The sequence below is a fragment of the Euphorbia lathyris genome, chromosome 7 (assembly GCF_963576675.1).
Source record: "Euphorbia lathyris chromosome 7, ddEupLath1.1, whole genome shotgun sequence".
NCBI lineage: Eukaryota > Viridiplantae > Streptophyta > Magnoliopsida > Malpighiales > Euphorbiaceae > Euphorbia > Euphorbia lathyris.
Genome location: NC_088916.1, coordinates 59,742,367 through 59,765,620, shown reverse-complemented (window position 1 = coordinate 59,765,620; position 23,254 = coordinate 59,742,367). Strand labels below are relative to the sequence as shown.

Sequence of the window (23,254 nt, the reverse complement as noted above, 5' to 3'; positions counted from 1 at the left end):
AAAGGAGAATGGTCAGAAGCCACTCTAGCCAAACTAATAACATAAACTTTTGCAAACAAAATTTTTCCCACCCAGCTTGAGAAACAAAACAATCTAACCTCTCCCGAATAGCATCTACCTCTTTCCTCCCATTTGACCATACAAACGAAGAACCATTATGTTTTAGATAAAATAAATCGTAGTCGTCTATGCAATTAAAAAAAGCTTCCATACATTTATAGTTTGAAGTCTCACCCCCTATTTTTCATAAGAGTACATCACCTCATTAAAGTTCCCGAAACAAAGCTAGAGATCTCTCTCCCTACCACGTAACTCACTCAAGAGACTCCGAGTTAAAGATTTCGAAAATCCTCTTACAATCCATATTCTCGTGATTCCTACCAAGTTATAGAACTTTCATCACCGTCAACTCCAAAATGGATGCAGTGTTCCAATAACTCCAAAATTTTATTGTTCAGGTTCGACCTCCACGACTATAATAAACCACCCAACCTCTATATCACATTAACATAGAACGACTCATAACTTTGAAATTATTTTATAGCACCTACTTCATCTCTCCTAAACTTCGAACTTATTATTCGATTTTTTTTTCACACATCATTATTTTTTAATAGTGTTGACAATTTTGTTTGTGTTTGTTAATTATTGGAAGGATTCATTTATTAAGTTTTGAAATATTGAAATACGACTGTGTTTGCAAAACAAGGAAATTTTACCTTGGATGATTTCCTTATGTGACATAAAAGAATATATTGAATTCAAGACCACAAGACAATAAATAAATAGCACATAGCCTTGGTCGACAAGATTGCAGCGTTCTATACACGCGCTGGCGTCATTGACGACGAACATCATCAGCGAAACTGTAAGCAATGACGAAAATCTCTCTCGCAATCTCGCAGGCAGGTTCGTCTTCTCTTCCTAATCCTGGCCCTTGAGCTTCCACAAATTAAAAACATGGCGTGTTGTTTACCATTGATAATTACTAATATAATTAAATAGATAATCCTGTTTTAACCTTGAATTTAGTATCATCATCACCGGAAAATTCTCCTATATGAACTTGTTTCGCCTGCGAGTATCTAGTTCCGTATCCAAAATGGCCGAACAACTCGGATCTTCTGCAGCCACCACAACAACTCCAACATCAACATCAACATCAACAGCAACAAATTCAAAATCATCATGGGCCAAAACTAGATCTCTTTGGCCCTCTGTTCTACGCTGGATTCCCACCTCCACCGAACGCATCATCGACGCCGAAAAGCGCCTTCTCTCTGTAGTCAAGTAATTTCTCTCATCTCCTTTCGTTTTCATACGTTGTAATTTTTTGTGGAAATCGCAATTGGAACCGTTGATTTCGTGTACATATATGAATTTTCGTTTATTGATGGCTCAATTACGGGATTTGTAGGACGCCATATGTCCAGGAGCAAGTTAATATTGGCTCAGGACCGCCTGGGTCCAAAGTTAGGTGGTTTCGTTCTGAAAGCAATGAGCCACGGTTCCTTAACACGGTTACCTTTGATAGCAAAGAGGATTCGCCCACTCTTGTTATGGTCCATGGATATGCTGCTTCTCAAGGATTTTTCTTTCGGAATTTTGATGCTCTAGCTAGCCGTTTCAAGGTCATAGCTGTTGATCAGCTAGGGTATGTTTTTCCTTCAATTGTTTATTTTATCTTATTCAGTGATTTCTTGGAAATTTGAATGTTAAATTGTTCTAATTGGTCAAGTATAGAAGGAGTTAGTGATGATGAATTGATGATGTTGATTACAAGACCAGGATAATAAGGTGACCACATAATTGTAGGTTGCTGAAAATTTAATAGAATTGTCGTTCCTTTCCTCTATTTCTCTGTTCTACTTCTACTTTTTACTTCCCTTTGCCCATGCCTTATTTCACGTCTCTTTCAAGTTATTTAAAAAAGAGAATCAAAACAAATGGGTACAAGTTTAGCTTGTATCAGCAACTCTCCATTTTTCTGGTGATTGCACATACAAGATTTGACAATTATGTACTACTTGCTTAGTTGCTCTTGCATATGTAGTGCCTGTGCTTGACTTCATTTTTTGGATATTTACTATAGATATGAGAAGAGAAGAGATTAGTTTTAGGAGTTTATCGTCTTTCTTTAGAAGCATCTCCTTAGTTTTAACTCAATCGGTGAAATGTTGATTGAGAGAGTTTCCACTTCCAATGACGTGATTTGAGAAAAGACAGTCAAATTGGTATGGCATAACAAAGAAAGAGATTAATTAACAGAAATCACCGATTGGACTGGCCAAAAGAATTGGTTGACTGATTAGTATCATTATAATGATCTTAGAAGGGGGAAAACTGTATTATTGTCCACTGATAGATTTCCTCCGCCTTTTCTGGTGGGGCTGAGCACTTGCTGGTCCAGTTTCATACTGGAATGAATTGAAGTTTCTCTGCAATAGAAAACTGAACAAAATTTATTCAAAATATTTGAATTCAGCCATATTGAAATTTTTGGTTCTTCTAAGTTTTCATTTCCTTTTTTATAATGTCCTTTTGTTTTGTTTTGTTTTTGCTTACACAGCTGGGGTGGATCAAGTAGACCGGATTTTACATGCAAAAGCACCGAAGGTTAGATCAATTTCGCATTGTTCAAGCTGAGAGTTTATTCCCTCAGTTCCTTGTGTTCGTTATGACACAAGTTATTTCAGAATATTTCTCCTAACTATGTTGTGTTTCACAATATAGAGACTGAGACATGGTTCATTGATTCATTTGAGGAGTGGCGAAAAGCAAAAAATCTCAGTAACTTCATATTACTTGGGCATTCTTTTGGAGGATATGTTGCAGCCAAATATGCTCTCAAGGTGAATTTTATGCTTTGCATTTTAGAATTTTAAGAGCATTGTTATGGCTTTTTTGGTGGTTGCTAACGTTAGTTATATATCTTTGTCATAGCATCCAGAGCACGTTCAGCATTTGATATTAGTGGGACCTGCTGGATTCTCATCAGAATCAGAGGCCAAGTCTGAGTGGCTTACTCGGTTTAGAGCTACATGGAAAGGAGCAGTTCTGAATCATCTATGGGAGTCTAATTTTACTCCTCAGAAGGTTGTTAGGTACAGAATATATCCTTTTCGCAAATTCTGAGCATTTGAAACATTGCTTCAAAATTTTGGGGTTTTTCATGCCTATTTTCAATCATTTTAGTTTTGCTATCTTATCATCACACTTTTGTTTTTTTTAACAATACATGACCCTTATATTCAATTTTTTGACATTGTTGCTGGATTCTAGTTAACTATACAAATGTTCGAATTCAAACAGATGATATCAAAATCTGGTCTACTGTCTATTAATAACTTTATCTAGAGTTTCCCCTCAATTGGTTTAATATCTGCGGTTTTGATCTTTTCTCTCATTCTGGTGTATCTTTTGCTTAATGCGGTGAATATTGGATTCTTCATACACGAATATCATACAATATCTGATTTTCTGGCTAATCTTTTTATCCAGAGGCTTAGGCCCCTGGGGTCCAGATCTTGTACGCAGGTATACAAATGCTAGATTTGGTGTACATTCAAACGGAGAGGTATTAACTGAGGAGGAGTCCAAATTGTTAACAGGTAGTAGAGGAATTTATATGCGCATATAGCATTCTTTTCAATGGTAGATTCTCATTTTTTTTCCTTCCTTGCAGATTATGTGTACCATACTTTAGCAGCGAAAGCTAGTGGAGAACTTTGCTTGAAATACATCTTTTCTTTTGGAGCATTTGCTCGAATGCCCCTTTTGCAAAGGTTTGATGATCATACTTGCTTTAAGTCTATTTCATATATTGAATGGTAGTATCAACATACATTCTCTTTGTGAATTGAGTTTTAAGTCTTTTCTGAACTCGTGTTTTAGTTTCAGTGTAGCATTTGCTACTCATTTTCAACTCAAATTTGTTTCTGCATGAGCATGATTGGGGTGTAAAGAATTGCTTCACTTTAGGTGTTCAGAACATAACTGAAGCTGAATGGTTTTTACAGGTTATGGTTTTCAAATGTTAAAATGAATATTATGATGTTGCAACTTAGGATAAATAAATTAGATTTCTTGGTGGTTTCCTTGGAAGTGTTTTGGAACCATAATGATGTAGAAAGTTCTTGATGGTCTGAAACTGAAACAAAGTCTATTAGAGATTACAAACCTTCTCTAAAAATGTTGAGGTATGTGTCCCTTTGGATGCACTAAAAGAATGTGGTGACATGCACACACGATCCAACCTTCAAAGGAAACCAATATAGTTTAAGGTTAATGTGTGTTATGCAGAAATTTTGATAGTTTTCCTTTTTATGCGTTTAAGAAATTGCTATTAGTTAAAACAACTCCAGCCTTAAATGGTTTTTCTTTTTAAATAAAATTTTTTTATGGTGTCCGGTGCAATTTAATTTTCTTTCGGAATACATGTGGTGTCTGGTATCACCTGTTACTTCATAACTAATCGAACTCCAGCGAACTTATGCTCATTTGCTTCTTTGGGACCAAAATATACAAAATTCAAGTCGCCCATAATACAAAATTGGCATTACTTCATCTGGAAATAATTAAGACAAGCCTTGTATGACCTAGATTAGCATGATGGAATGATTTTCTAAAACTTAAACTAGGTTTAACTAGTAGTTGAATGCTTGTAATCTATCTGATATGTGTTCAAAGAAGTGAAAGAAGTAAAAGTTGACCAATAAATCCTTAAAATTACAGTGCATCAGAGTGGAAAGTGCCAACAACATTCATATATGGGTATCAAGATTGGATGAACTATCAAGGAGCCCAAGAAGCTCGCAAGCAAATGAAGGTCCCATGTGAAATCATCAGGGTTCCCCAGGTCTCTCTTTCTCTCTTAGATTGAAATTAATGTCAAATTCTATGCACAAAAAGTCCTATTATGGGATCTATTATTAATGTTTCTGTTTGTTGGTTGGTTGCAATGCAGGGAGGGCACTTTGTATTTATAGACAATCCGAATTTGTTTCACTCGGCTGTGTTTCATGCTTGTCGGAGGTTTATCTCGTCTGATCCTGATAACCAATCCTTTCCTGAAGGTTTGACCTCAGTGTAGAATTATGTAAAAAATTTGTTACTCAGATGTATAATTTTTCAGTAGAATACAATCAGAAATTTAGCAACATTGTCTGTGAAAAGAGAACAATTTTATCATGTATATTTTTTTTTTTTTGAACTGGTTTTATCATGTATATTTGTATTTAATGTATATTAAAGCAGTAGTCGATAAAGAAATGTGCGCAAGTGCAGTTTGCTTAATGCTACATTTCTACTTGATTACCTTAAAAAAGGCATCATAATTAGCATTTCACTCCTGTACTTGCTGATGTTTAGCTTCACTTTGCTGATATTTGGCATGACATGATGCATATTGCACAGCTCTGTGTTTTTTTTTTAGGCCTAATACATTACCAGTTCCCTGAAATTGTCCAAAATAGTAGATTGGCTGCTCTTTAAACTTGCTTATTTTGTATCACTAGCTCTCTGAACTTGTCCATAAAAGTAGATTAGCTCTCTGAACTTTGCAAGTGTCTTACCAACTCTCTAAACTTGCTTATTCTATAACAACTAAATACAAAAATTTATTAAACCTAAATTCTAAAAATATGTCTTCATGTATTTGAGAGGTAATTTTTTCGCTTCTTCTACCTTTCAACCTATTATAAGAGTTAGTGTTGCAGGTTTGAGAGATTGAATTAATGAGGCTCGAGAGTTAGTATTGTGGTTTTTACATTTAATTATTACAGAATAAGCAAGTTTGGGGAGTTGGTAAACACTTGCAAAGTTCAGGGAGCTAATCTACTTTTATGGATAAGTTTAAGGAGCTAGTGATGCGAAATAAGTAAGTTTAGGGAGCTAGTGAGACACTTGCAAAGTTCAGGAAGTCAATCTACTATTTTAGTCTAATACATCACCGGTTCCTTCAACTTGTCCATAAAAGTAGATTGACCTTTATTAGTGTCTGACCAGCTCCCTAAGCTTGTTTATTTTATATCACCTGCTCCCTAACCTGTTTTTTGAGTTTAGTTGTTACAGAATAAGCAAATTTAGGAAGCTTGTGAGACACTTAATCTATTTTTATAGACAATCTTAGGGAGCTGGTGGTACGAAATAAGTAAATTTAGAGAGCTGGTGAGACACTAATAAAGTTAGACAATTTATTTTTATGAACAAGTTCTGAGAGCTAGTGATGTATTATGGTTTTTTTTAGGAAAACTATGTGTTTCTTCACAATGGCTTGAGAAAATCTAAAAGCGATCCACTAGTTTCTTTTCCTCTGGTTCTCCTTCTGTTGATGGCTAAGGAAAATGAAATAACTTCTATCAGCAAACACTAGATGGGTAATAGTAACCGTAATAATAAAAAAACATGGTTATCGGAATCAGACTGATTAAAGGAATTTTGTTAAAAAAAAATTAACGGTACGTTTGGTATTTTATAGGGATATATTACCCCTATCCAAATTTAAATAGAATGTATATATTATTGTAGTATCATAATTAATTAAATTTAATCTATCAACCTAATTTGAGAATACTATGAACAATGTATTAAATTTTTAAAATATAAAAAATGGAAAAACTTGATAAATACTTAAAACACTGTATTAAATTTTCAAAATACAAAAAATGAAATAACTTGAGAAATACTTGGAACACTATATTAAATTTTCAAAACACAAAAAATGAAATAACTAATATATTTAAAATGATAGATTAATTTTATTCGATATTGATACTGCAATAATATATGGGCAAACTTAGGTTTTTAAAAGTTTAAAATTAACTTAAAAATATTTGGAACACCCTAATAAATTTTCAAAACACAATAAATAGAATAAAAGATATAACTTTAGTGGGATAAGATGTTTATCCCTTCTTTGTCTCACCTCATATATCTCAAATATGGGATAACTTATCTCATTTTTTTTTATCCCTATCATACCTCTTATGTCCCCTCTAACAAACACTAGTAAAGGTTTAAGATTCAATTGAGATTTAAAAATATATGTGAAAACTAACATTTTAAATTTTATTTAACTTTATGTTAATAATATCAATAAAAATACTACATATCAATGGTTTTAATTCAAAATGTTGTATGATTTATGTTGCAATGGAAACAGATATTGTGAAATGTAATTTCTAAAAACATAGGGCAAAACCAAGAATAAGATAAAGAAAGTCTTAACTCAATCGAGATTTAAGGGACAAGGATTATAGGAGAAAGAAATATAGGTAAGTTGTTTAAATTGAAAGATACAAGGAATGAATTATCAGTCAGATATGAAGTTTCAATTTTCCTAATCTTACACTGAATATGATTTGCAAAATAGAAAGTTTGAATTTTTATTCGAAATAAGCAGAGAAAATCGTTTAAAAACGGAGAGATGAGTTTCATATTTTGGGTAGTTACAGAAACGTGTCCATAAACGTTTCGTATAGTTTTCGAGAGTTTCCGTTTCCCCCATCTGTCGAAAACGGTGAAACGCTTGTCATGAAGAATTTCCATACATTTATAGTGTATGATTTAATTTTAATGAAACTCTTCAGATCACAACGCTAATTTAGTACCAATAAATCAATAATTTTCGTTAATTAGTAATTCCGTATTATTAAAACAATAGGCTAAAGTATAAAAATAATACTTGTAGTTTGCTCAATTTGCAAACATAGTTCCGTGGTTTAAAAATTTGTAAACAATGGCTTAAGATTTATGTAGTTTGTGGTAGAAAGACCTATGAATTAATTTTTCGGACACACAATATTTGTTGTATAGTTAATTTGGAAAGTCATGATTTATATATGAATTAATTTGTAAAGTTATTCTTTTAATTGCTATAAATTACTCATTTTTTTGAGTAAATAATCATGACAATATTTTTTTTACGGAATGTATTAGTAAATTGCATAAACCTTAGACGTTGTTTGTAAATTTTTAAACCTCGGATTTGTTTTTACAAATCAGTAAAACTACAATTAATTTTACCACTAATTTATTTTTATATTTTTCCTTTAATTATTTTAAGAATACAAAACAGTGAGCACTTTTGATTTCAGTGAATTCCCACATCAAAGTATTTACTTTCCAAACAGTCTTGATCACATGCACCTTAATGAGCATGTAGAATTTGCTCATTCACCGTTAGATTTAGGCTTATTAGAATCGTAAGGTGGAGATTCAAAGCATCTTGGGGTTTAGATTTAATAAGCCTAAATCTAACGGTGAATGAGTAAATTCACATGCTCATTAAGGTGCATGTGATCAAGGCTGCTTTCCAAATTAGTCAATAGCCCAAAATTCATTAATGATTAACTATTATTAATTAATATTAACTCTTTATTTTCTTTTTCAAAAAAATGATAAATAAAATTTGATATCAAGACCCGCTGAAACTCAAAAACACGTGACAACATTTCGGATTCAACGGTTAACCAGCTGGATTATCAGATTTCAAGTGGGTTTTAGTTGTACTTTTTATGCATCTCTAGACCAACCTGCTTACCGTATTCACTTGAGCCGACAGAATCGGTCAAATTTTTACAATTTTAACAAACAGTAAATATGAATAATTGAATTAATCATGCTCTTAATTTGAGCATCGATGAGATATCCTAAACCAAACAACAATATGCTAACCATTTTCTAAAGAGGCACAATGTACGCAATCAATCTGTCCTCACTCTGCTTTCTAAGTCTTACTTCCTTCTTAGTAGAATCAATGACTTAAGCATCAGAGAACAGGCATCGTACACTGACCCCTTTCTGACAGTTTGTTAAATCATCCTTAGGTGGCTCCAGCTCAACCTATCAAGCCTACTTGTAGATTGAAGGACGTCATTTGGTGCAGTGAACGTGGAGCTTACTTCGTCAAATGTCTCAGATAAATAGTTTCGTACTCCAACCTATCATCCAGCCAGTTTCAGATATCCCAAGCACTTCGTCAAATGTTTCAAAACTGCCTGCGTCCGGAGAGTTGGGAGTGTGATTCAGGACTCAATTGGTCGTTTCTTGGGAGCGTTTTCTTCTCCCCACACTCGTGGATGGGATGTCTTCACGGCTGAAATTTTTAGTTTCAAAGAAGTGCTTAAATGGTCCAAAGAACTCCTCCTTGATACGATTGTGTTCGAATCACACAGCCAACTTCTTGTGAAGGATTTTCTAGAAAAATTGTCATTTATTACATCTTATGTTAGTAGCCTTCTTGATGGTTGTATGGAGTTATTAAAAACTTTTAAACTTGTATATGTTTTTTTTTTTGCGCGTCGATCATTGAACCACGATGTCCATTTGTTAGCACAAGAAGCTGGCTCTCAAACTGGTCGTCTGGAGTGGAAAAATATTTCCACCCCAGTTCCTTTATGATGTAATTGTTTCTGAATCTATTTAAATGAATAATTGGCTTTCATTTTTCAATATAAATAATAATTTAGCCATATATATATATATATATATATATATATATATATATATATATATATATATATATATAAAAGTAAACTATTAAACAAACTTAGGTCTTCTGGAATGGTTTTCGATTCTTAAAACAAAAGGTTTAATGATTTCTTTGGTCTTGATATATTTAAATTTTTTTTATCTATATTTTTAGCTAGAGATAATGCCATTGGTAGAGATATGTTTACATTTTCTTAAAGTATTCTTTATACTGGATTCATATTTTTTCATCTCTTCATTTATATATCTTGGATCTATACCTTTTCGGGAGTGCCAACCTGGTTTGGACGCCGTTGGGCTAGGTCCGTATTTCAAAAAAAAAATCATAATCCATTGTGATTAATGTAATTAGACTCTAGTGGTTGAAACAGTAGTGTTCACATGGTAGCATAGATTTAACGGTAAATGACTAAGCAATACATGATCATTAAAATCCATATAATCAAAACCGGTTAAAAATCTATAGATTCAAATCACACATGAATGAGGATTTTTATTTATAAAAAAAAAATCTAGATAGATAGACCATGGGAATTTTAACAAAATAAGAGTTCGGCAAAATGTAAAAGATCTAGATAGATAGACCATGGGCAAAGCAAAATAGAGAATGTATTCCATTCTCAAGTGAAAAAATTTCCGTTGCCGGGAATCGAACCCGGGTCTTTCGGGTGAGAGCCGAATATCCTAACCGACTAGACTACAACGGATTGCTGGTAATATTCTTGTTTTAACCAATATGAATGAGTAAAAGAATAAAGTCGATATCCCATATCAGTAGTAACTAACCAGTGAGAAGTGATCAGCAACATCAAGGCCAAAAAAGGAAGGGTTTAAGCCATAGCAGCCTTCAATGGAGGCCGTGAGATACAGCGGTTTTGCTACTCCAAGATTAGTTGCCTCTCCTATTCCTTATCCACCACCAAGAAAGACATCCAAATTCTTCCCTAAAACCACCTGTTCCGCCAGCAAATGGGCCGATCGTCTCCTCAGCGACTTTCAATTCTTTGCTACTCCTTCCGAAAACTCCTCCGACCTCCAACATTCCCTTTCTTCTTCCACCGCAACTCTTGTCCCTCCTCCTCTTCCCCCTACTGAGCGTCATCTTTCAATTCCTCTTCATTTCTATCAGGTAAATTGAATTTTCTCTCTTTAATTTCCACTCTCTCTGGAAAATTTGAATTCTGACGGACCCAAGGTTTAGGTGTTAGGAGCTGAGACTCATTTTCTTGGAGATGGTATTAGGAGAGCTTATGAATCTAGGGTTTCTAAACCGCCTCAGTACGGCTTTAGTCAGGACGCATTGGTTAGCCGTAGACAGATTCTACAAGCTGCTTGTGAAACCCTTGCGGACCCTAAATCAAGAAGAGAATACAATCAGGGGCTGATTGATGACGAGGAGGAAACTATAATTACTGAAATTCCATGGGACAAAGTAAGTAACTTCCCTCCACTTTTCGAATTTCTTTTTCCTGAACGTCTCTAGAGAAAATGCGGGGTGATTAGAGGGAAATGTAGCTGATTGAAAGATGATAATGGTGGGAAATTGTAGGTTCCTGGGGCTCTTTGTGTGTTGCAAGAAGCAGGGGATACTGAGGTTGTTCTTGAAATTGGAGAGAGTTTGCTAAGAGAGAGACTGCCCAAGTCCTTCAAGCAAGATGTTGTATTAGCTATGGCGCTTGCCTTTGTGGACATTTCCAGGGATGCTATGGCATTTACTCCGCCGGATTTTGTCAGTGGCTCTGAGATGCTTGAGAGAGCTTTGAAGCTCTTGCAGGTATTAAACTGCATGATGACCTTTAACATCTCCTTAATCAATTTATATAATGTTGCTTAGATATGCTGAAATTTTATGTGTATTTCTAGGCTATTATTATCTTCTCATGCAATTATTGAAACTACATTATACTGCTGCATTTTCTAATCTATTAAATTAAAATTACTTTGGAATTTCCTTCGTCAATCTATGCAATTAGAAAACAATATTTCGATTTACTAGGAAAAATTGTAAGCTATAAAGTTTGCAGATGCTATATTGTTGCTTTTGTGTGTGGACATAGGAGGAAGGAGCAAGTAACCTAGCTCCAGATTTACAAGCACAAATCGACGAGACATTGGAGGAGATTGCCCCTCAATGTGTGTTGGAACTTCTAGCCTTACCACTCGGTGATGAATATCGAACGAAGCGGGCAGAGGGTCTTCATGGAGTGCGCAATATATTATGGACTGTTGGAGGAGGGGGAGCTGCAGCAGTTGCTGGAGGATTCACACGTGAAGATTTTATGAACGAGGCCTTCCTGCGCATGACAGCTGCTGAGCAGGTAGAGTTGATTAAGTTGTTTACCTTTTTACTTATTTTACTTGTTTATAATTGTGTTAAAATGTTTTTGTTTTCCTATGGCATTTTCATCTCCCCCATGAAAGGTCGATCTATTCACAGCAACACCAAATAATATCCCCGCTGAAAGTTTTGAAGTTTATGCAGTGGCACTTGCCCTTGTTGCACAAGCTTTTATTGGTAAGAAGCCTCAGCTTATCGCAGATGCTGATGGCCTATTTCGACAGCTTCAACAGATTAGAGTAACAGGTCAAGGGAATCCTGCATCAGTATATAATCCCAAACAAAATCATGAGATAGACTTTGCCCTAGAGAGGGGCCTATGTTCGCTTCTTGTAGGGGAGATTGATGAGTGTCGTGCATGGTTTGGCCTAGACAGTGATAACTCACCTTACAGGAATCCTCAAATTTTAGATTTTATGATGGAAAATTCACAGGATGATGATGACAGTGATCTTCCGGGGCTTTGTAAACTTTTGGAAATTTGGTTGATGGAAGTCGTTTTCCCAAGATTCAGAGATACCAAAAATATGCAGTGTAAGCTCGGGGACTATTATGATGATCCCACAGTCTTGAGATATTTAGAGAGGCAGGAAGGAGGTGGTCGTTCGCCCTTGGCTGCAGCTGCAGCCATTGTGAAGATTGGGGCCGAGGCTACAGCTGTTATTGATAATGTAAGGGCTAGTGCAATTCAGGCCTTGCAGAAGGTGTTTTCTCACAATCAGGATGAGAAGAACATAGAGTTGCAAGAAAGAGATAGCATAAATTATCCAGTTCCTGCTGTAGAGGGTGAAGAATATCCGGAACAACATGATCCATATATTAATGCTGCAATTTCTGGAAAATATACGTACGATGAAGTGCCTGAAGAAGTATCAATTACTGATAGCATAAAAGATGCAAGTGTTAAGATCATGGGTGCTGGTGCAGCAATTGCAGTGTTGACTTTAATTGGCTTAAGATTTTCGTCCACCAGGAAGGATTTTGTTGCTCGGAATAAAGAAATTAGTTCAGCAACGACCTCTGGAACCATCAATGTGGGTACGATTACATGATATATTTGGAATAGTTAACATATCAAATCTTGATTTTGAATGTTTAGGTTAGCCAAGTGAATCTTATTTTAACCATTTAGCTTAATGTAGGCTATTTTCAATTCCAGATGGCAGGATGATAGCTCATTGTGTGCAGGACATATTCCTGCTAGACTTTCCTAGATGATAAGAGTATTCCTAGTATAATTTAAGCGTTTCCAACCGGAATAGTCTTCTCTATGTCCTGAAAGATGCACATCACTAGATCATGTAGTGAGAAACTTCAACGTTATATAGATATATATTCGTCTTTTTGGATGTCAGGGATGTAATTGAGTTGAGATTCAAACATACAACTTACGCTGCCAAGGAAGACTCCGAACCACCAGAAATTTTATAATACGCCCTGCGCAGCAGGGAAATAATTTGATGCCACGTCATATATTTTAGAGTCTACGGTAATTTAGGGTTTAGGGTTCATATTTTAGTGGATTATGTTGTTTGCCTGGCGTACTATAATTTCTCTGCGGAAGAAATTAAATTCATGATTTATGTATTCCTTGAAATCTCAAATGATATGATTCACAGTGATGCTTGTTTCAAATTATTGGGTTCAGCTTGATATGAAAAATATCCTTGGACTGGTAAAAATGGTTATAGGCTCTCCTTCAAAGATACTTTGCTTCCCAATTAGATTGCTTTTACATTTAATAGAAAAAGATTCTCTAATTTAGATTCAATCATGCAGGAATCGCAGTAGACGACGAACCTGTCCAGGGATTGCCCAGAATGGATGCAAGATTTGCAGAGGGTTTAGTTCGCAAGTGGCAGAACATTAAATCTCTGGCATTTGGATCCAATCACTCTCTAGAAAAATTGCCCGATGTAAAAGAAACACTGCTCTCGCTTTATGCTGCAATTGCCAAGGGTCAAAAGCATCCATGGTCACTAAAGTACAAAGTATTTACACCGGTGTTCACTAAAGTCGTTTTTGAGACGAGAAAGTCACTAAAGTAGCACATCGATGTCATAAAGTCACTATGGCCAGATCGGGCGACTTTCTCCACCGAAAAGCTTACATGGTGACACCTCAGCAACACATTAGAATTCAACTTGAAAGGGCATCCATGTGGCAAAATAAAAATTAAAAGCTGAGTTTTTCGTGTCATCTTCTAATTTTTATTTTGCCACATGCACGATAGATGGCTGCCCCGTGGAAGCCCCTTAAATTTGGATTCTGATGTGTTGTTGAGGTGGTCGCCGCATCAGCTTTCCAGTAGAGTAAGTCGCTGGATCCGGCTATAGTGATTTTATATACACTGATGTCCTACTTTAGTGGCTTTATTGTCTCAAAATCGACTTGACTGACCTCTAGTGCAAACGCAGATGCTTTTGACCCGTCTTTTATACTTCTGACTCTTGAGAAATTGTCGTAGGTTTTGGATGGCGAGATGTTGAAAACCTGGACGGAACGTGCTGCTGAAATAGCACAACTTGGTTGGGTGTATGATTATACTCTATTGGACCTTACGATTGACAGTGTAACAGTCTCTGTAGATGGGCAACAAGCAGTAGTTGAAGCAACTCTCAAAGAGTTAGCTTGTTTAACTGATCCGGTTCACCCAGAGAATAATGCCTCAAAAAACACTACCTACACAACAAGATACGAGATGTCTTGTACAAATTCGGGATGGAAAATCACTGGAGGGGCAATTATGATGTAAAATGGAACGCTATTCTATCGTGAATCTCTTATGTGCCTGTAATGGTTATTGATAATTCCATGCAGTTATCCTTTTCCAACTTATTTGTGTTGGTATCATGTATGTATGTGTGTATATCGAGCCGGGACATTAAACCAGCAATAAGCTTTTCAACATAAATGCAATAATAACCAGAATTCATCTACAAAAGGAATGTTTTATTAGTATCTTTTCACATTTTATGTGCAGGTTAACATAAAGATATACAAGGGATGCCTCAATCAGCAAGAGTCAATGAACAAAATTTTCCAGTCCCCCTGTAAAATTTACAAACAAGAGGACTCGAACATTCAACTATTAACATGCTAAAACTATGCATTTAAGAGCCATATCAACTACGTATCAGAATGTGAAGAAGGAACTTATCTAGTGGAGGAGTCGCGGATATGAGCACCCATTAGTTTCTGGAAAACGCCGAAAAATTTCCGTGAAACTGGGTATACCGTTAAATGACGAAAAATTCCGTAAAACTGGGCATGATACTTCGATTATGAACCACCCCAAAGCTTCGAACCACTCCAAAGCATACTTTGTCAGTAAATCTTGGATCCGTCACCCCAAAGCATACTTCGTCAGTAAATCTTAGATCCGTCGCTGAACTTATCTACCAAACAAAGCTTATAAGAGTGAAGACATGTTGTCTCTCCAGCTTGAGGATTTCTGAATTGTCGATGGGGTCAAGAAACTAAGTCCAAACATCTCTTTAGGGGCATACCGAGGTTCTACTAGTCCAACCAATTTAACAACAAGCACCGAGCTTTCCAACATGTGGTTCGCGTCCTTTGTGTCTGTCCATAGCATCCGAGCTAACTGTAGGCTTCTCTGCTTTGTTTCCAAGTCAATACCCCAGCTCTGGTAAAGTTCGTCTCTCTCCCTCTTTGTGTACTTCTTCTGCAATTGCCTAGCTAAGAATTCCCTTTCTCGGACGAGGGATTTTATACTGTCATGAACAATGATAAATGTTATTAATTACTTAAGGAGTATGAAGAATCATCAAAGAAGTAAAGTTTTGTCAGTAATTGAAGGCACAGTGTCTGACTATATTACATGTATTCAAGTAAGAGGACTAAAAGTACCTCACAGTTGACACCTTTAGAAGGGGTAAAATACATCCATGGTGTCTCAACTTTAGCGTTACTAATATGATAGCCCTTGAATTTCAAACCCGACATAAAAGTCCCTTAACTTTGACATATACTAACATGAAAATCCAAATGACCGTTGACCAGTATAAATACTGGTTAACCACTTAATTGCCTGTAAGTCGCAATCCTTTTCTCAGGAGATCATGTTAGTAACACCAAAACTAAGGAGCTATGGGTGTATTTTATGTGTGAATTACCGGCAATCACATGGACAGCCGGTACTTATATAGGTTAATGTCAATTTGAACTTATGTTAGTATATATGTCAAAGTGTAGATATTTTTAAGCCAGAGTTTGAAGTTAAGGGATCATCATGTTAGTAAGGCTAAAGTTGAGGGGTAATGGTTGTATTTACCCCCTTTAAAAGTCAAGGAAACAGTCCTCCAAAGTTGACAGAAAAAAAAATTGAGAATGTGCATTGATCAAGCATTTGCAAATAGGCATGTAGCTTGTGTGATAGCATATGCAATTTCTCTAGACAGGATAGAAAAACTACCTTGAGGCTGGTGATACAATTTGAGTATCTATCATGGAGTTCGTTCCACGCGTAGATGTTTCCTTCAGAAAGTACAATCTTCTGAGTTCTACCTCCATGTACACATTGTCTGAAGGTTCGCCTTTGAAGAGCAAGTAGAAATAGCTTCTATGGACCAATGATACATTGCACTTGACCCATAGTTCAACTATCTTTTTCCGGTATCTTTGAAATTTCAGGGCCGAGTGGCTGCGACGTTGCCTTGCATTACTCCCTCCCTCTTCACCTATCTGAGTTGATGTTTCTGGAACCTAAAAACAAACACCCCATGGTAAATGTATATATATTTTGTGTGACACTAGCAAATAATCGAATTGGTGTCAAAGACAGTTTCGATATTTGAAGCCCATGCATAGATCACTGCAACTGGAAATCAAGCAAACTATGTGTGTTTCTCTTTCAGTAAGTAGGTTAATGCAACTGGAAATCAAGCAAACAGCACGATAATGTCCGCTAAAATTGGGCTGCTGGGTTAGCAGCGCCAGCTAGCCAATGCCAGACTCTTTCAGAGACGAAAGATAAAATAAAACAAAATCATGTATGAGGAATAGAACCTTACATTCTTAAAATTCCAAAATTTGAAGCAAGGATTGAAAGAGTTGGTCGGAAAACTGCTTGAAAATCATAATTATTTGATTGCACAAGCATCTCCAAATATACATACACATTCTAATGTATATGAAAAAATAGTGATTTCTAATGATGAAATGGATTATGCCCATATGCAGTCTCATCTCTCTTGTTACATACAATATAGTTATGCAAGAATTTTCAGCGTTATATCGTATTTAGCACTGGAATATGCTTTATCAAAATCTATAATTTCTTGATGTTGATTAGTTAATAGGAATGATCAGCAAGGCTCCAAAAGGAAAAGAAAAAAAGAAGAGAATGAGATGCATCTGAACCAATATGCAGTATGAAAGTATGAACCTTAGACAGTTAGGATAAAGAAGAAAACATGAAGAGAGAAATTTGCCTAGCTTCTCACCTGAACATCACCTATCTGCAACTCTGACGGAGATTCAGCCATTTTATTTTCTTCTGCATTAAAATCTATCACAGTAGTATCATCTACATGTATATCTATCTCTTTGACGCTCTCTTCTTCTGTGGAAGCACTAGTGTTATTAACCTCTTCTGTTTTAGCATCATGAACTGATTCGGGAAGCTTTGGCTCTGATTCGAGAAGCTTTGGCTCTGATTCGGGAAGCTTTGGCTCAATGCCTGCTGATCTTTCAGGGTCGTCGGATGGAGCAGGCAGTGTCATCTCAGTCTCTTCTTCCTTTTCAGACAAAAAGGCAGATGGGATAGTCATTACAACTGTTTTCTTGCTTTTGCTTCTAGCCAATGTCAAGCCTTTTAAGCTAGAAGGACCTGCTTCGCTATTAGAAAATTGTTCTAAACGGCTGATGGTCTCATGCAATTCCTGAACTTTTCTCTTCAGAGCATCAGAAGAGTTAAAAGAATTGCTATGGTTCAACTCTTTATCTTCTTGTGTTGATGGTAATCCATCTGTGTTCAATGCTTTTGTTGTGGCCATATTTTCTTCATTTGGTTTGCTATTCATACAAGCCACACATCTAACTTCCTTGCAGCTACCTTCAGTTTCTTCATTATTTGCTTCTGATATCTTGTCCCAACCGTGATTCAGTATATTGCCATCCAGGATGGAACTGTCTTCAGGATCCAGAGTCTGTACAGTTTGGCTGTCAAAATCCAGAGTACTGCTTCTTGCCAGACCAGCATTCATGCGAAGGTAATTGATCACTTGTGATGCCTCTGATACTGAATTTTCATCTACTCTTGAAAGCCTCTCTTCTCCAATTGACCTTAGCAAGGTCTCAAAACGAGAATTTGCAATATCACGTTGCCAAGTCAATTCTTTAATCTCCTTATCCATCTGCAGTATTTTCCATTCATGAATAGGCAGCCGGAAAAAACTTCTTCAAGGGCTTAATTAACATGCAAAGAAAATTTCTTTTATTCCCAAAGCAACAGCTTTAGCAGAGATTAAAATGGTTTAAGGTATCAATATGCCCCGAGTGTATTTAGGGATGCGTTGATTAATCCTAAAGTTTTTGTTGGATCAATTTTAACCTCATATAAAAATTCTACATCAATTTTATCTTCATGTAGCGAAAAATGTACGAAAAATATTAACATGTCTTTTATTTTTCTGTACATTTTCTGTTAACTAAGAGCAAAGTTGATTAGCAAAATGTTAGGCTTAACATTTGAACCAAAAAAAAAGTTGAGTACATTGCTCAGACGACATTCGTTGAGGACAAAATTTGACCTTAATCCAAATTCAAATAGCTAATAAAAATCAGTGATGATCAAGAACTCTCGTTTCAAAGAAAAGGACCCTTAGTCACTGGAAGTTTTTCTACCAGTAGGCATCTTTATCATCCATTATGAAATTACACCAAGTAATAAATTATCTAACATGCATATATGGTACTTATAAATGCATAAGACACAGACAAAATCAGTACAGTGAATGCAAATAGCCTCTTTCTCCCAGAAACCGCACCTTCATCTTTGTTTTATAGGATATTACTGGTTATTGCAAGTATTTACCTGTTCAATCAGAAGGTCTTTCTGCCTTACTAGTGCAGCAGTATCACCTGCGACTGAAATTGACCTCATGCTCCTTAATTGAGTCTCCAGCCTAGCAACATCTTTTCTCAATTGCTTTACCAATACCTTGTCTGACATTACTACATTGACACGTGCATTAGTACTGACCTCTTTAGCACAACTTGCAAACAAGAGGGTGTTTCTTGATTGCTCAATGTGATAGGATGAAGGGCTTATAGTGCAGATCATGGCAGTTCTGGCATTGCCTCCCAATGAGTTTTGTAGTATGCGGGTTAGTTTAGACTCTCTGTAAGGTATGTGTCCATTTCCTCCCGTGCTGCATAAATGAGGTAATAATATGTCATAACTCAAATATGACGGAGTCGAATCAAAGAAATATGTGAAAAGAGTTGTAAAGGACTGCTGAAGGAAACTTATAACAGCTTTTACCATGACCCCAGAGATAGAATAGAAAATAGCTTTATATCATCAGTTGTGCTTATCAAAAATATGAAAGCGGGTGAAAATTAAGCAGCAATAGACTGAAAGCAACAGTAAATGTATTAAATGGTTTAAACTAATGAATGAAGTCTTGACACACTCAGATAGACAAGGTATTGCTGCAACCAGCACTAAAAGAGATAACTTGAGGTTACAAGACTGGACAAGTTGCGGGTTCCTCAACTGAGAAAAAATGGAAAGGAAAGATCAGCTGTTTTTCCTCAAATGCAGGAGCTTAAGCTTACTATACTAATAACTTCTCCAATTCTAATGAGGAATCTTCAACTTTAAGGTTTCAGATTTTAAGGCCAAAATGCTACTGATATTTGTATAAAAGAAAAAGAGAAGCTTATAACAGTAAGGCTTCTGCTTATGAAAAAAAGAAAATCAAATATGAAGTATGAGTTTAAATGAAGCGTCATAACAATAAACATCTGGTTAGCATGTAAGCATTGAAAAATTAAGGAAAACAGACATATATCTATCACTAGGATTTTTATCCTCTCAAATTCAAAGTCAACCATGCTGCATAAATCCTAACCAAACAGTTTCAAGGTAATAATGATTCTTGCTTTCTAAATTTCCAACTGCAAATTAAATGAAAATGGAAATACTTCATATAAGAAAATTTTCCTCCCACCTCAACTTACGAATCACAGTTCCCAGGGTCAGTAAACTGCGGTTTATGTGGGAACCTTCTTTTAATCTCGTTCCAACAGCTAGTGTTTGAGAATTACGCTCGCTCCCCGCAAGATCAACAAAATTCTATGGAACAAAACGAATTTATGTTATCCTTCCAAACAATAAATGAAAAAGCTTTACCATCAAGATCAAATTTCTTTCAAGTTATAAATTACTAATTCTGTGAGATAATAGTTACTTCATACCACTGTAGCTGTGAGAATAGAATTTCCAGCACCCGAATATTCACGTGGAGAGCTTTCAACTGTCTGGACGATTCCACCATTCAATAACCAAAAAAGAAGAAATAAGCAAGCACGTATATCAAATTTGGATCGGGGAAGGACGAAAACTAAACAAAAACATCATACCAGTCTTAATATTTGATGAGATCTCGAGCTGCTCTCATTCATATTGGTCTCTCCTATTTGCCTTTGAGCTGCATGAATTAAACACCAAAACTAATTTTATATTCTCATTAGTAGAAATAAAACAAGCATATAGTTTGAAACTGTTACCTTCACAAATGGAAATGAGCTCCTGTAGGTGGTTCCAATCAATTAGCGTCTCCTCTAGAAGCTTCTCGACAATAATTCCTTTCTGTTGACGTGAAATATTATTAAAACGTTTTCGCTTATCTCTAAAACAAGGTGCATCACAACATTATTCGGTAAGGGAAAAAAATACATTATTCACCTCAGGATCGTCGCGGACTCTAAGTGGATTACTATCTGAGCTAAGCAGGTCTCTGACAGCTTCATTGTAAATCTCCATGGCAGAGAATTTCAATACAAATTCTCTTTCTTTGTGCTAATTTGTATATACACAACAAAACATCTCCTTAAAATTTCATTCCACGAGTATGATAAGAGATATTAGAAAGAGCAATTTGAGTTTTCCTTTTTCAGAATATACCTGTTCCATGCACGCATAAATGTCTTTCACCGCATATTCAGTAATTCCAGTCATTGTGTATGTCTTTCCACTGCATGTTTGCCCGTATGCAAAAATAGTAGCTGGCGATGCATGTTGGCGGTTAGAACATATTAATCAGGATTCAGGCAGAACTAGAAAGTCTAGAATACAGGGAATCAAAAGGATAAGAAGATTACTCACAGTTAATGCCACTAACTGATGCAATAGCAATTTCTTTGGCTCCTTCTTCATATACCTGCTTTGTGGAGCATTCACTTCCAAATACTCTGTCTACCAAGTAATAAAATTAATAAGAAAATGAACGAAAAAATATATATAACAAGATTTTCTTAGTTGTCTCAGAAGCTTATCAATCAATTTCACACTAAAAAATTTAGTCAGCAAAAAGACTGGGATTATTTGATTTCTCTGAAACAAATATAAACATAGCTACGCTTGAATACGAATTAATAGATCAAATCATGTATCAAAAACAGGCCTGGATAAGAAGCACAAATTCGAGAGGTCTGGACTCTTCAAAACTGTGACTCTGTAAACTTTTTCATTAATTATGTAAAGACTTCATTAATTATTATAGCTTTGGATAAGAAAGCGTGGTAGCATCAAAACCAGTATGGTGTAGCTGAGTTTTGGCAGCTACCAGTTAGTTTCGTTAAAATCTGATAACTTCCACAAATGACTTAATGCAGCATAATTCATGAGGGAAAAAAGTTCAAATCTGCTATGATCTTGTCGTCTCGTTAGTTCCCTGAAAACAATATAAACTTGCCTAGACTAAACTACAGAAACTAATTATTACCTAACAAAGAAACAATACAACTACTCTTTTAAAGGACCTGACATATTCAAAACTCATGAATTTTACGAAGCGAATCATAAACGCAAGTGAGAAGCATAAATTAAAAGCCAGCATACTTTCGACCTGTTAAATTGAGTTAATAATTCATGTGAAACTTTGTTCTTCCAAGTGTAGGAATTGTTTGAGAATCATTCCTCATCGACACCTCCAGTGAGATCAGCCTTCAGATATTTCAACAACAACAAAAAGAAAAAACAAATAGAAAACAGTATTCATGAAAGTCGTAACAGCTTTCTAGCTTAAGCAAGTTTTCTGCCACAAGATAACAAACAAATTAAACAATATAATCAATTGTCTTACCAAGTGTATATGGAGTAGAAGCGATAGATCGGTCAGGCATGCTGCCCTTGAAGACAATGGTGTTATCGTCGATGCATTCCCAATCGCAGATATCATTTCTCGCAATTTCTCTGTTGTTCAAAGGCCTCATTCTAACAGAAACAAAAATTTTCTCTTCGCCATTTGATCCCTCAGTATCTCGAAATGTCATCTCGTCTCCGCAAACGGATGACTCGATGCTCATCGTTTCGTCTCGTCCTCTGATACTCATTTTCCCCATGGTCATGTTTCGTATACTAAACTTTAATATTTCTCTTTCGGATTTGTTCAGCTAACCTGAATTGAATCAATGAATTGCTCGGCTCTTCAACTCGTTTGTGAAAATGATCGAATGATCAATTGCAAGCCAAATTTTGAATGCTATATTTCATAACTCTTGATGATCTGATGACGCCATGAAAGAAGAGAAAGAAGGTAAACGAATCAGCCGAATAATTCACGGCTAAAAGCGTTTTCCGTTCTTCCTCTTTCTTTCTCTCTGTCTCTGTTCCTTTGGAAGAGGAAACGAGGGAAAGAGAGAAGAAAATAGATCATAGATGCCTCAAACTGAAAAATGTCCCTCCTTTTTCTCTCGCTTGAATTTCTCTCAAGCTGACGCCTCTAAACCATGCCCACGCTAAATTACTGTTTTACCCTCCACGATTTTCCCGCGTCTTAATTCTCTCTCTTCACTCTCTTGGTAGTAATAAATTAAGGGTTATGCTATTCGTCGCCCTTATTTTCCTTACCGTCGCCTCCTGTTTGATATTTTTGCCCTTTTCATTTTTCATTCAAAAAATTGAAATTCTCTCAACCCCGAAAAACAAAACGAAGAAAAATCATGCCTCCAAAACAATGAAAAATATTTGAACATCTAAGTTTCGTATTAACCAATAATCTGAAATTTAACTTGAAACGAACTTTTTTTCGTTGAATTTACTCTAAACGGGTAGCTCATACGGTCCGGTCCATGGACCGACCGTATGAACTACCAGTTTTGCCTAGGCAAAATCGGATAGCATACCCCTTTTTACCTAGGCAAAACGGGTAGGCTACCCTTTTCAAAATCGGG

The 23,254-nt window shown here is 35.9% G+C and overlaps 3 protein-coding genes and 1 non-coding gene across 6 annotated transcripts; 2 read left to right on the top strand and 2 right to left on the bottom strand.

Moving 5' to 3' along the window:
- The first annotated feature begins 753 nt into the window (after positions 1-753).
- On the top strand, positions 754-5,330 carry LOC136235712 (probable 1-acylglycerol-3-phosphate O-acyltransferase). 2 transcript variants are annotated; one of them, XM_066025603.1, is made up of 10 exons: positions 754-909; positions 1,033-1,290; positions 1,418-1,654; positions 2,570-2,616; positions 2,734-2,852; positions 2,944-3,104; positions 3,502-3,611; positions 3,686-3,785; positions 4,735-4,858; positions 4,967-5,330. In XM_066025603.1, the coding sequence occupies exons 2-10, from the start codon at positions 1,061-1,063 to the stop codon at positions 5,090-5,092; spliced, it is 1,254 nt and encodes a 417-aa protein (XP_065881675.1). In that variant the 5' UTR covers positions 754-909; positions 1,033-1,060; the 3' UTR covers positions 5,093-5,330. The 2 variants fall into 2 exon arrangements, with proteins under 2 accessions (XP_065881675.1, XP_065881676.1); XM_066025604.1 differs by lacking the exon at positions 754-909 and having other exon boundaries at positions 925-1,290.
- A 4,796-nt stretch (positions 5,331-10,126) lies between these two features.
- Positions 10,127-10,199, bottom strand: TRNAE-CUC (transfer RNA glutamic acid (anticodon CUC)). The gene has a single exon. It is a non-coding gene; the product is annotated as a tRNA-Glu (tRNA).
- An 81-nt stretch (positions 10,200-10,280) lies between these two features.
- On the top strand, positions 10,281-14,668 carry LOC136235190 (protein ACCUMULATION AND REPLICATION OF CHLOROPLASTS 6, chloroplastic). Of its 2 annotated transcripts, none has more exons than XR_010691710.1 (7): positions 10,281-10,621; positions 10,694-10,924; positions 11,042-11,266; positions 11,550-11,810; positions 11,914-12,864; positions 13,610-13,746; positions 14,298-14,434. XR_010691710.1 is itself a non-coding variant. In XM_066024746.1 (7 exons), exons 1-7 carry the CDS (start codon positions 10,343-10,345, stop codon positions 14,583-14,585), a joined length of 2,376 nt encoding a protein of 791 aa, XP_065880818.1. In that variant the 5' UTR covers positions 10,283-10,342; the 3' UTR covers positions 14,586-14,668. The 2 variants fall into 2 exon arrangements, 1 of the variants encoding a protein (XP_065880818.1); XM_066024746.1 differs by having other exon boundaries at positions 10,283-10,621; positions 11,914-12,868; positions 14,298-14,668.
- Positions 14,669-14,787: 119 nt separating this feature from the next.
- LOC136235189 (kinesin-like protein KIN-7G) lies at positions 14,788-22,744 on the bottom strand. The gene is made up of 12 exons (XM_066024745.1): positions 22,165-22,744; positions 21,186-21,275; positions 20,985-21,085; positions 20,766-20,879; positions 20,588-20,669; positions 20,441-20,508; positions 20,276-20,338; positions 20,029-20,153; positions 18,888-19,224; positions 17,296-18,207; positions 16,266-16,555; positions 14,788-15,564 (listed from the first exon to the last, which is right to left on the bottom strand). Exons 1-12 carry the CDS (start codon positions 22,427-22,429, stop codon positions 15,243-15,245), a joined length of 2,769 nt encoding a protein of 922 aa, XP_065880817.1. The 5' UTR covers positions 22,430-22,744; the 3' UTR covers positions 14,788-15,242.
- Positions 22,745-23,254: the final 510 nt, after the last annotated feature.